The 13,281-nt window shown below is 35.9% G+C and overlaps 1 protein-coding gene across 1 annotated transcript; it reads right to left on the bottom strand.

Moving 5' to 3' along the window:
- Window positions 1-4,630: 4,630 nt before the first annotated feature.
- Window positions 4,631-5,870, bottom strand: IFNA2 (interferon alpha 2). The gene has a single exon (XM_528568.5). It carries the CDS (start codon window positions 5,706-5,708, stop codon window positions 5,142-5,144), a length of 567 nt encoding a protein of 188 aa, XP_528568.2. The 5' UTR covers window positions 5,709-5,870; the 3' UTR covers window positions 4,631-5,141.
- Between the last annotated feature and the right edge of the window lie 7,411 nt (window positions 5,871-13,281).

Here is a 13,281-nt window from a genome sequence, read left to right as displayed (position 1 = left end):
GGCAGCAAGCCAAGCCAGGTTCTCTTGACACAATATGAGACAAACAGGGACACAATAGCTGTCTATGGAAGCGAAAAGATTAATAACAAATGGGTACTTTAAATCAAAACTACACAAGAATCACAATCCAAGCTAATAATTTTCTCCTGCTATCCTGAATTTGGAAAAAAAGAAAGAGAAATTTTTACCTTCCATTCTTGACCAGGCACTATAGGCAGAGATCCAGGAGAACAGACCTTGATACAAATTCTTACCTTTCTTTGCCAACTTTTTGCCAGCTGTCCCAGGACCTCATCAGTAGGTGAGTCAGTTGCTTCAGCCATCCCTTCCTCATCACCGGGACTATAGGGGCAGAAATGGTGTGATCTCTTTCCTTCCCATCATAAGGGTCATAGCTGACACCCGTTTAACGAAAGAAAGACAGGTTAACAAGAGCAAAGCAAAGCAAAGCATATTTATTTAATTATAGTTTTATGTGACATGGGAGCCTTCAGAATGAAGACCCAGGGTTGCATAAAAAAATTCATTTTAATGCTTAAGTTCAATGAAGAATGGACAGCTGTGTAAAAAATGTGATTAGACAAAAAGGGCATCATCTAATGCTAATAGACTGAGTGGGGAAAGCCAGCAAGGCCTTTCTGGTCAGATTCTTCTTGACCTCTCCGTGCAGCATTCCTTCCTCCCTGGCATGGGGTAGAGATCCTTTTGGAATGGAGGTCTTATAACCTACAATTAAACAAGATAGTTCAGAGAATTTCTTTAGAGCCAGTTCTTACACAAAAAAGTAAGAGTAGTATTTTTAGGTTTTATGGTTTACTTTGGTGAAAAGGAGCCTTGGAAAAAAAAGGGGGTTTCTAGTTTTTATGGCTAACCTCTAGAGAATGAGGAGTGAGAAACAAGAGAGGAAAAAAAGATCAGAGAGAAAATTTGCTTCTGAGGCTGCTTCTGAGACCATCACTTTTGAGTATTGTTTTTTCTGAGCCCCAACGAAAGTGAAGAATGGGATTCAAGAAAACAGGGGAAGAAGGAGGGAATTCTGCTAGGTATCAGAATCAGCCAGTATATATTATGTATATTTTACTTCAGTTTAGGGAAACAAACTGAATATATTATGAAATATATTACATATATTTCGTAAGCTACCATTTCCTGACTAAATAAACAAATCAAACTTACCTTCGATGTGAAGGCTGACTATTTTTCAATTTACTCCAGAATGCTTCCAGGAATTCTGTTTTTTAGACTGTCACATTCTCGAACGTAGTAGTTACTGAGTTTGAGGAGAGTGTTCAATATTCTGATATATATGTATAAAATAAGAAAATAACCATATATCCATAAAATAAGAAAATGATAGCCATATATGTGTATGTATATATCAAGTTCTAGATATTCATATATAGATATATGATGTTGACTGTGTAGCTTGAGGAAAAGATTCAAGAGACCCCTCTGCAGTTGCAGGCTCTCACTCCCTGCTACCTCAGAAATTCACACGCACTCCCTGGGAAATACCTCCATGAGAATATGGTACCAATTACAGGAATGCCTCTCAAATTCTACCAATATGGACACATTTGGATAAATAGACTTCACTAGGTCTCCGAGAATAATAATAATAATATTCTTTTATATTTCTTAGCTTCTGTGGGATTTTTCCCTTTTGCTAACTAGGTACAGTTTTTATTGCTGAGTTGAGGAGCTGTCAAGATTACTATCTAAAGTTACAGTAAGAAAATGTTGATTTGTTAAAGTTTGAACTCTGACATTAGGAATGAATCTGTGAAACTAAGATTGCACTGTCAAGAGTTTAATGCACTAAGAAACATGATATTTTTGTGAATACTGTTAAGTTCCAATCCAAACTGGCAGTTCTGTGTATCCCCAAGGATCCCAATATATGTGGAAGGGGTGATCCTAGGGAGCGTAGACTGGTCTACACAGTAGGCTGTGGGCAGGGAATACATGTTTCTCTGTCCCTATAACTGGAAATCCCAAGGAGTCCACGCCCTGACTGCAGCCAGAAACTCACTCTCTTTGTAATAGACCAAGGGTAAGGAAACATGCTTATGACAGCATGAGTATCTCTTCTGGCCAAGAAGTAGCCTTTTTGCAGCATGTGGATAAATCCCCAGAACTGGTAGAATTTCTTCATAGATCAGCAACCTGCCCCTCCAGTTTTGGTTGCTGCCCTTATCACACTTGGCCCCGGGGGACTGTCTTCCCCTGAGAGGTTTGCAGGAGCCTACATATAAACTGAATTCTGCTTTCTCTTTCCTTTTTGCTAAGCTACTATTATGTCACATTTAATGGAGATTCTAGAAAACCCCTTTTGCATGTGTTTCTGTAAAACCTAGAAATTTTATTTCACTTCTGCTTTCTCCTTGTGGCATTCTGCTCTTTAGGGAAGCCATATGAAGCCAGAACCACAATAGAACAGAAAGCTGCTCTGTGTGAATGGGCAGGAAAGACAAGGGAATGAATGACCAGGGTCCCATGGGAAATCCACCTCAGAGAGCAAGGAAACCCTGGTGATATGGAAATGCCTCCTGGAATGCTGAGAGCCAGGGAGGGAATGTGTCAGGTGCCTGAATCAGTAAATAAACATCACATGTCTTCTGCACGTCAATCTATATGTTTATTCTCCTGTCTCAGGTATTTATACAAGCCACCATTCCCCGACTGCATATAAATAGGACACTTCTTTGAAATGAGGAGTGACCGTTTTTCAACCACTCTACAGTTGCTGACAGAATCTAGTTTTTTTAGGCCGCTGCCATTGGCAGTCACTTACTGAAATGCAGGACACAGGTCCTAGAATTTCATAGAAAGATAAATATTATCCTCATCTACAGCTGTATGAAGAAAATAGGGAAATATCTATCATATTTTAACTTCTTACTAGATAGGAGACACAGTGGTAGGTGCTTTAAAATGCATGTTTTTTCTAATATTCACAACTACATAAATATTTTAAACCCAATTTTTATGAGAAAAGTGAGGCTCAGTGAGAACAAGTGGGTTGATCAACACCACACATACATCCAAGCAGAATGAAATTTCAACGTTAAAGTCTTTAATGCAAATTATGAGTGATTTTGTCAGTTTGGTTTTCTGGATTTCTATTACAATTGCTAAATCTCCTTGTACTCGTGAATTATACACAACTCTTTGATACTTTCTGAATTTCCATGGTTCGGGTTGTATTTTTAGCTGGTTTGACTAATTTTTTTCTTTCCCTTAAGTATGGAGGAAGAGATTCTCTGATCCAGTTTCCTAATTTAATTTGTGAAGGAAGTTTGTCAGTTTATATGTTTATGGTAATTTAGTTATTTTTGTATTCATGTAAGATTGTAATATTCAAAAAATCAGGAAAAATTACCAAGGAGTATTATAAAAGATTTCTTATCATATCTGGCTCTACCAGAGAAATGCAGTCAAGTTGTAGTAAACCAGCATGACAATGGCGCAAGTTAAGTAACTTAATTAAAGCCAGTAATTGCAGTAACCATTATATTATCAATATTAATTGAATATTTTGATGAAAGATTGAATGTTATCTATTCCTGCCTAAATAATTAACAAAACTAGGCATCTTACTGATAGTCACAGTAGTATTAATTAAAACTGATAAATTACTATTGTAATTAAATATGCCGTGACTTAAAATAAATATATGAAATATATTAATGTCATTTGCCAGTACCTCAATTACATGAAATCTATTGAGAAAAATATACACTGCAAAAAAGGAAAAACTATGCACAGAAAAAATAACCCACATCCTTTCCTAATCCCATTTTATTTCTTTCTCCACTTCAGTTCACTAACTTATCTTATTTAAACTTCCTCCAATATGGCTTCTGTGTATTAACTTTACCCAATCAGTTCTCACTAAGGGTGGCAATGCCATCTATTTCCCAATTAGTAGGCAGTTTCAAGCCACACCTTGGGCAAATCCACTGAATCCTCTTCTCGGCACATTTATTTCCTTTTGTTTGTTTGTTATTTTGAGATCGGGTCACTCTCCCTCTGTCTCCCAGGCTCGAGTGCAGTATTGTGATCATGGCTCACTGCAGCCTTGAACTCCTGGGCTCAAGCATTTATCTTCCTAAATACACTTTCATTATCTTTCTCTGCTGTTGCCTTCTAATGTACAGCCATTCCTTTGTGGCTGTGGATGTTTACTTTGCGGCTTTTCTCTCCCCTCCCTTTAAAAGCGAAAGGTCCTCAGAATCATGTTTAAAACTTTTTCTCTCTCTACACTCTCTCCCGACACCATGACCTTCATTTCTTGGCTTTCTCTTATCACATATAAACCCCCAGCAATCGCATTCCTTGCAAATTGCAAACTTATATATCTAACTGGCAATGGACATTTTCTAATAGATGTATACTAGTCAATTTAAAGAGAATGTCTCTGTCTTATTTTTATTTCCTCACATGCCTCAATCTACCTTCTGCAGAGAGAAATCATCGGTTGTTCCTTCTTCTCTTCATACTATTTACCATAACTGATAATTAAGTATGATTACCATTTTTAGTTTTTTTCATACAAAAATCAAATACACAAGAGAGCAGAATTGTATTTGTTAGGTTCACCTTGTTATCTTGAGTACAACACACAACCTGGTTTACAGAAAGTTTATTTTTACTTATATCTTGAATATAATATTGATGGATAAATGAAGTGTACCACTTATTCTTTAATCAGGTTGCACAATTAGGCTTGGAATTTCATTTTAGAGAATAAACAAGTACAAAAAGTTTCCATAGCAAAAGTTCAACGAACAACACAAAATAAATTTACCAAATACAAAGAACATATTTTATTACATTAACCACTGTGCAAAGGTGCACATGACATAATATGAACAAAAATAAGTTAAGTTTTATAAATAGTTAAATAAATAATATTTTAAAAATATTTAAATAGATAATGGATCAGTCAGCATGGTCCTCTGTAAGGGACTAGTGCCTTAAGAGCTGAATACAATGTTGATTAATACTCCTAAAAACATTTGAAAAGATTTAAATCGTGTCATGGTCATAGCAGAAACATGAGTCTTTGAAATGGCAGATCATAAAAAGGTGAGCTGGCATACGAATCAATGAAAATCATTTCCATATTGAACCAGTTTTCATTCCTTACTTCTTAAACTTTCTTGCAAGTTTGTTGACAAAGAAAAAGATCTCATGATTTCTGCTCTGACAACCTCCCAGGAACAAGGGCTGTATTTCTTCTCTTTCAGATAGAGAGTGATTCTTTGGAAGTATTTCCTCACAGCCAGAATGGAGTCCTCCTTCATCAGGGGAGTCTCTGTCACCCCCACCCCCTGTATCACACAGGCTTCCAGGTCATTCAGCTGCTGGTAGAGTTCAGTGTAGAATTTGTCTAGGAGGGTCTCATCCCAAGCAGCAGATGAGTCCTTTGTGCTGAAGAGATTGAAGATCTGCTGGATCATCTCATGGAGGACAGGGATGGTTTCAGCCTTTTGGAACTGGTTGCCAAACTCCTCCTGGGGAAATCCAAAGTCAAGTCTGTCCTTCAAGCAGGAGAAAAGAGAGATTCTCCTCATCTGTGCCAGGAGCATCAAGGTCCTCCTGTTACCCAGGCTGTGGGTTTGAGGCAGATCACAGCCCACAGAGCAGCTTGACTTGCAGCTGAGCACCAGGAGGGCCACCAGTAAAGCAAAGGTCAAGGCCATTGTAGATGTTGCAGATGCTGCTAGACTGGTTGAAATGGGTGAGCCTAAACCTTAGGCTCCAGGTTCTCTGAAGACCTTGCTTTGTGCCTAGCCTTAAATAGGGAACATACTCATTTACGTTTTCCAAATGCCCCTGTGTTACTTTCTACTTCTCTTTTTGCTTTCTTTATGCACTCTTTACATGGGTTTTCAGCTGTTTTTCTCACCACATTTTTTTCATTATTGTTTCCTTCCTCTTTTACCCCAGAGCCTTTTTAGAAACTTTTTTCTGATTGAATCTCCCATTATATTTTAATCACATATATACTGTGTATCTATTTACATATCCTATGTATATTCTATACATTAAATTAAAAAGTATAAAGTTAATGTTATTATTGCAAAGAATGATAAAACAATTAAAAATTAAATTAAAAGGCTATTGACATTTTACTTAACTTGATAACTATATTCTTAGAGCAACTTTTTTGAAAATAGATTTTTGTGGGTACATAAGAGGCGTCTGTGTTTATGGAATAAGTGAAATATTTTTATGTAGGCAGACAATTCATAATAATCACAGCAGGGTGAATGGAGTATCCAATGCTTCAAACATTTATCATTTCTCTCTGCTACATACATCCCATTTATACTATTTTAGTTATTTTGTAATATATAATAAATTATCATTAACTGTAGTCATCCTATTGTGCTATCAAATACTAAATCATATTCATTTTTTCTAACTATATTTTTGTGCCCATTAACCATCTCCATTTTCCCCTATATGATCCAGCAATCCCACTACTGGGTATTTATCCAAAGGAAATGAAATCAGTATGTCAACAAAATATTTACACTCCCATGTTTATTGCAGCACTATTCACAATAGCTAAGATTTGGAAGCAACTTAGGTGTCTAACAGATGAATGGATAAAGAAAATATGGCACTTATACACAATGGAGTACTACTTAGCCATAAAAAAGAATGAGATCCTGTCATTTGCAACAACATGGATGGAGCTGGAGGACATTATGTTCATTGGACAACATTAAACCCATTGATCTGCACATACCTAACCACACTTGAATCTCTAGGACAAATTCCACTTGGTCTTGATGAATGATTGTTTTAATGTGTTCTTGAATTCAGTTTGCTAATTTGTTGTTGAGGATTTCTGCATCAATGTTCCTCAGAGATATTGGCCTACAGTTTTCTTTCTTTTTAATGTGTCTTTCTCTGGTTTTATATGTGATTAAAATATAATGGGAGATTCAATCAGAAAAAACACTGGCCTCATAGAATACATTTGGAAAGATTCTGTCCACCTCTATTTTTTTGATAATTTGAGTTGGATTGGTATTAGTTTTTTAATTATTTGGCAAAATTCATCAGTGAAGCCATCAGATCCTGAGTTCTTTTCTGGGAGACTTTTTAGTATGGCTTCTGTCTCATTACTTGTTATTGGTCTGTTCACATTTTGTATTTCTTCATGGTTCCATGAAGAAATATAAAAACCATGAAGAAATACAAGAATTGTTTCTAGAACCATTCTTGTATTTCTTCATGGAACTATGAAAAAATACAAAACCTGAACAGACCAGTATGTTGTATGTTTCTAGGAATTATCTATTTTGTTCAGGTTTTCCAATTTATTAGCATATAATTTCATAGTATCCTCTAATGATCCTTTAATTTTTTGTGGTATTGGTTGTCATGTCTCCTTTTTTATCTCAGATTGTATTTATTTGGGACTTCTTTTTTTCTTAGTCTGTGGTGAGAGAAAACGTTTGATATTATTTCACTTTTTTTCTAAATTTTAAGATTTGTTTTGTGACCTAGCATTTGGTATATCCTTGAGAATTATCCATGTGCTGAGGAGAAGAATGTGTATTCTACAGCTGTTGGATCAAATGTTCTGTAAATATCTACTAGGTCCATTTGGCCTATGGTGCAGATGAAATTTGATGTTTGTTAATTTTCTGTCTGGATGATCTGTCCAATGCTGAAAGTGGGGTGTTGAAGTCTCCAGTTATTGTTGTATAGGGGTCTATCTCTCTCTTTGGCTCTAATAATATTTGCTTTATATACCTGAGTGCTCCAGTATTGGGTGAATATATATTTAGAATTGTTAAATGCTCTTGCTAAATGGACCCCTTTATCACTATATAATGACCTTCTTTCTCTCTTTTCATAGTTTTTGTCTTGCAGTCTATTTTGTCTGATATAAATGTAGCTTCTGCTTCTTTTTGTTTGTTTCCATAGGCATAGAATATTTTTCCATCCCTTTACCTTCAGTCTATATGTGTCTTTAAAGGTGAAGCATACTTCTTGTAGTCAATGGATCATTGGGTCTAAGGGTTTTTTGTTTTGTTTTGTTTTGCTTTTTTTTTTTTTGAGGCAGAGTCTTATTCTGTCACCTAGGCTGGGGTGCAGTGGCTCAATCAATCTTAGCTCACTGCAACCTCCGCCTCCCAAGTTCAAGCAATTCTTCTGCCTCAGCCTCTCTAGTAGCTGGGACCACAGGCATGTGCCACCATGTTCAGCTAATTTTTTGTATTTTTAGTAGAGACGGGGTTTTGCCATGTTGGCCAGGCTGGTCTCGAACTCCTGGGCTCAAGTGATCCACCCGGCTCAGTCTCCCAAAATGCTGGGATTATAGGTGTGAGCCACCACGCACAGCTCGGTGTAATATTTTTTTTTAAATACATTCAGCCACTCCCTGTCTTTTCATTGGAGAGCTTAGTCCATTTACATTCAATGTTATTATTTATGAGGACTTATTCCTGTCATTTTGTTATTAATTTTCTGATTATTTGATGGCCTTCTCTTTCTTATTTTCTTCCTATTTGTCTTTCTTTTAATGTAGGTGATTTTCTCTGGTGGTGTGTTTTAATTTCTCCTTTTTATTTTGTGTGTATTTGTTGTATGTTTTAGATTGGAGGTTACCATGAGGCTTGCATATAGTGTCTTATAACCCATTATTTTAAACTGATAACACTGATTACATTAACAAACAAACAAGCAAAAACAAAAAAACCAAAAAATCAGACTTCATCTCCCCACTTTTAAAATTTTTTGTTTCCATTTATATCTTAACTGTATTGTCTATATCTTGAAAAGTCATTATAGTTATTATTTTTTATTGGTTCATCTTTTCCTCTTTCTAAATATATGTCTAAATTCAAACTCTCTGATTCACACAGCTCACAACAGACAACATACCATACCACCCTCTGGGGTGTGGTAGCTCTAATTCCCCCAAATCATCAATCTTCCACCTTTCCTGCACTTGTAAAGGATGTATTAAATCCCCAGAATGTGTGTGTGAACTGTAAATAGTTGTGACATCATTTTCCATCCCTCAGAAACCTAGGCTTCAAACAATTTGATGATCTTTAGGCAACATTAGTATAAAATCAGTCTATATATAGAGAGAGCAGAAAGAATCAGTTTTTTTAATTAAACCAAATAAATTGTATTATTGATTATTTTCATGATGCAATTAAACTATATTATTAAACAATTAAAATGCTCAAAGTTCTTAAATGGGCACAGGAATTTCTATAATAGATAAACTTTCTTTTCAGAAATATACATTGCAAAAATTAACAACTTTTAGTAGTTTATCTAGTCAGTACATTTTTATTGGCTCAAACTGTTAAGTCTGTCAAACACTGAGAAATGAGCATTTTGTCTACGTTCAATTCAGATTTTGCTGGGAACTTAAGTATATTTACTTTTTATGTGGTATTTGACCATGAAAATTTGTTTGGCTAACCCTGATTTTTTTATTCACCTTCAGCTTTATGTTAGTAAAGGGATATATGAATATGATAAAACAAATGGAATATAAAGTATTTCCATATAGTGCTCACAAGACCAAATATATTTCTTTCTCATTTTACTTTTTGTACAAAGTAAATTAGTCTGGTTTTGCATCCCAATGCATAGGGCCAAAAAGAAAATTAATGTATGTCTACATGAGGTAAGAATTTAAGAAGGAAGTCAAGAGAAATTAGAAAACGTCTTGAGATAAATGAAAATAAAAAGACAACATTACAAAAGCAGTACTAAGTGGAAAATTTACAGCTATAAAAGCTTACACTAAAAAAGAGGAAGAAAGAGCTCAAATACACTACCCAATTTTATATCTTATGTGGCTAGAAGAAGGAGTGCAAACTAAACCCAAAGCTGGCACAAGGCAGGAAATTATAAAAATTGGAGCAAAGATAAACAAAATAGAGAAAAAGTAATTTAAAAATTAGCAAAGTAATAGTTGGTTTTTTGATAAGTTTTTAAAAATTGACAAACCCCTAACTAGATTGATTAAGAAAAAAGAGAGAAGACTCAAAGAACAAAAATCAGAAACAAAAGAGGAGACATTAGAGCTGATGCTATAGAAATAAAAAAGATAAGAGACAATTAGAACAATTAAATGTCAACAAATTTAATATTGTACAGGAAATGGACAAATTTCTAGAAACATATACATAAAATCTGCTAAGGCTGAATCGTGAAGAAACAAAAAAATCTAAGCAGACCTATAACTGGTAAGGAGACTAAATCAATAAGTAAAAACTTCTGAACAAAGAAAAACCCAGGGACACATGGCTTCGCTGGAGAATTCTGCTGAACATTTAAAGAAAAATTTACACTAGTCTTTCTCAGCCCTTCCATAATATTGATGAGGAAGGTACTCTTTCAAACTAATTTTATGAGTCTAGCATTATCCTCATATCAAAGCCAGACAAGGACATGACACAAAAACTACTAAAGACCAACATCCCTACTGATATTGATGCAAAAGTTCTTAACAAAAAACTTGGAACTCAGATTTAATAGCACATTAAAAGGATTATGCATTATGACTAATTGGGATTTACTCCTGGTATACAAAGATGGTTCAACATTTTTTTTAAAAAACCCAGTGAATGTCATATATTTCATTAACAGAACGAAGGGAGAGAAACTGTAATAATCTCAATTGATGCTGAAAAAGCATTTTACAACATTCAAAATCCTTTCATGATAAAAACACTCAACTAGAAATAGAAGGAAATTATTTCAACGTGATAAAGACTATTATATGAAAATCCCACAGCTAACATCATATTCAGTGGTGAAAAACTAAAAACTTTTACTCTAAGATCAGAAACAAAGCAATAATTCTACTCTCACCACTTCTATTTAATGTAGTACTTGAAGTCCTAGCCAGAGGAATTGATAAGAAAATGAAATAAAAGGCATACAAATTGGAAAGGAAGAAGTAAAATGATCTCTGTTGGCAGACAGAATGATCTTATATGTAGAAAATCCTAAAGATTACAAACACACACAGGGATACACACACATTGTTAGAACTTATAAATGAAATGAGTAAAGTTAATTAAAATGTACTTCCTGCTTCCAGCCTGTTGTGCAGGTCACAATCTCCTGACTAACCTTCCTTACCCACACTATGAAGTGGAGCTGGAAAAACTCAGTGTGGAAGTGCAGTGGTAGTTTAAATCAGCAGGAAATCTTATAGTTGATAGTGTGTGAAATGGCTTTGTCAACAGTAAATTTCCAGTTTCCCAGGTTCATTACGAATATCAGATAATAATGTCTGCCTGTATAATTTGAAAATATATTCATCATCACATTAGTCAAACACAGAGCTCAGGTGTATTTTAAGAACTTGTTAGAGAATTCTACATTGTCAACTGACAGAAGCTTTTTCGTGGAAGCGTATGGATGTTGGTAGAATTTGGGAGATGTTACTGTAACCTGCACAATTTTGTATTTGAGGTCATTAATGAGGAGGTTTGTGTGCGTGTGTGTGTGTGTGTGTGTGTGTGTGTGTGTATACGTTGATTGCTCAGGCAGCTGGAAGGGACATCAATTTGGGAGGGTTTCTTGAATCATTGTTTCAGATTTCCTAGCCAATGCTTTAGTGTGCTTCCCTGTAAATTGGAGGGGAGGGTCTTAGTAATATTTTAGTAGATTTTTGTCCTTTTTCTTTTCTCGATGACTGCTTCTGGTTGGACCAGGTTAGGAGCAAGGGAAAGGCTTGGCAACTATTGAATCTCTGTTTCTTTATTTGATTGCCTTACATATTTCAATTATTATGATCCTTTCTATTCATGGAATGCTGGAGAAGATTAGGTATAATATATATATGTATATATATACATACACAGACATACATATAGACACATGCATGCATGTAACTTATACATATATGCATAATTTTACTTACTTTTGTTCATTTTGTTACATTGTTATTTTTAGTGTGAAAAGATTGTCCTAGCTAACTCTGTGCTGTCACTTTGCCCTGAAAATCTCTGCAGCCATATCAAGAGCTATTGACTTTATGCATAGTTGACTCTAGAACAATACAGGAGTTAGAGGCTGACCCCCCTCAAAGTGAAAAATCTGCATATAACTTTTGACTTTCCGAAGACTTAACTACTAATAGCTTACTGTCAACTGAAAGCCTTATCAATAACATAAACCATCAATTAACACATATTTTGTATGTTATACATAATATATATTCTCACAATAAAGCAAGCTAGAAAAAAGAAAAGGAGATCACAAGAAAGAGAAAATAGATTTATTATTCATTAAGTGGAAATGGATCATCATCAAGGTCATCATCACACTAAGCTGCGAAGCAGGAGGAGGAAGGGGAGGGGTGGTCTTGCTGTCTTGAGAGGCGGCAGAAGTGGAAGTAAATCCACTTATAAGTGGGCCCTAGTAGTTCAAACCTGTGTTTTTCAAGGGTCAACTCCATATTCAAAAGAATTGGAGAACCGAGGCGGTGCTGGCAGCAGCAGAGCTGGGGGTAAGAGCTGATCCACTGCAGCACTGAGCCACTCATCCACTCTGGGCTAAGTCTCTCTCAGGCTCTGGCCTTTAGCCGCTGAAGGCACATTCTCACTTGGGAAGAGGATGAGGAGAAACTTGGGTCGCAACTATGTTGGTCACAAATGTCTTTGCAGAATCAGCGCAGTGTCAGCAGGAAGCAGTTGAATTTGAAGGCAGATACACCTTGACTCTTCCTGCCTGCCAATGCCCTGCCTCGCAGTAGACAAGTCTCCATAGATGACCAGCCAAGCACAGAAGTGCAGTAATAGAGGGACCTGCAGTACCAACACTGCCCACACATCTATACTTCACAAGCCAGTAAAGACATCCAGTAGCTCATTGTGGATTCGTTTAGGTGCATTGAAGTTCTTAGTCCTCTAGGAGGAGATTGCACCAGTCATGTGATGTTCATTTGCTTAATAAACAAAAGTGAACATCAAGATCTGTGAAGATGTTCCTGGAGCCAGCAGCAGCTTGAGAACTTGGAATGTAAGAAACTCCCCAAAATGTGGTATTCTGGGCTCTCGACTGCACAGATAGAATTTGTCAAATTTGTTAAAAATTACAACCGTGTTGTTTACATAGAATTATTTTGACAGTTAAGTTCACCCAAATATCGATATTGTGTAAAAGTGTGTGCCCACTATAGATGTCATGATCCCCTCCTCCAAAGTTGTGTGGGCTCTCAGGACAGATCAAGTACTCACAAGTCACTCTAGTGGAGCCCCATATTTAAAGAGA

Source organism: Pan troglodytes, chromosome 11 (genome assembly GCF_028858775.2).
Source record: "Pan troglodytes isolate AG18354 chromosome 11, NHGRI_mPanTro3-v2.0_pri, whole genome shotgun sequence".
Classification (NCBI taxonomy): Eukaryota; Metazoa; Chordata; class Mammalia; order Primates; family Hominidae; genus Pan; species Pan troglodytes.
This window is presented reverse-complemented; position numbering and strand designations above follow the sequence as displayed.

What these genes read in the sequence shown, in the direction of transcription:
- IFNA2 (XM_528568.5), bottom strand. Translation starts at nt 5,708, where the DNA reads ATGGCCTTGACCTTTGCTTTACTGGTGGCCCTCCTGGTGCTCAGCTGC.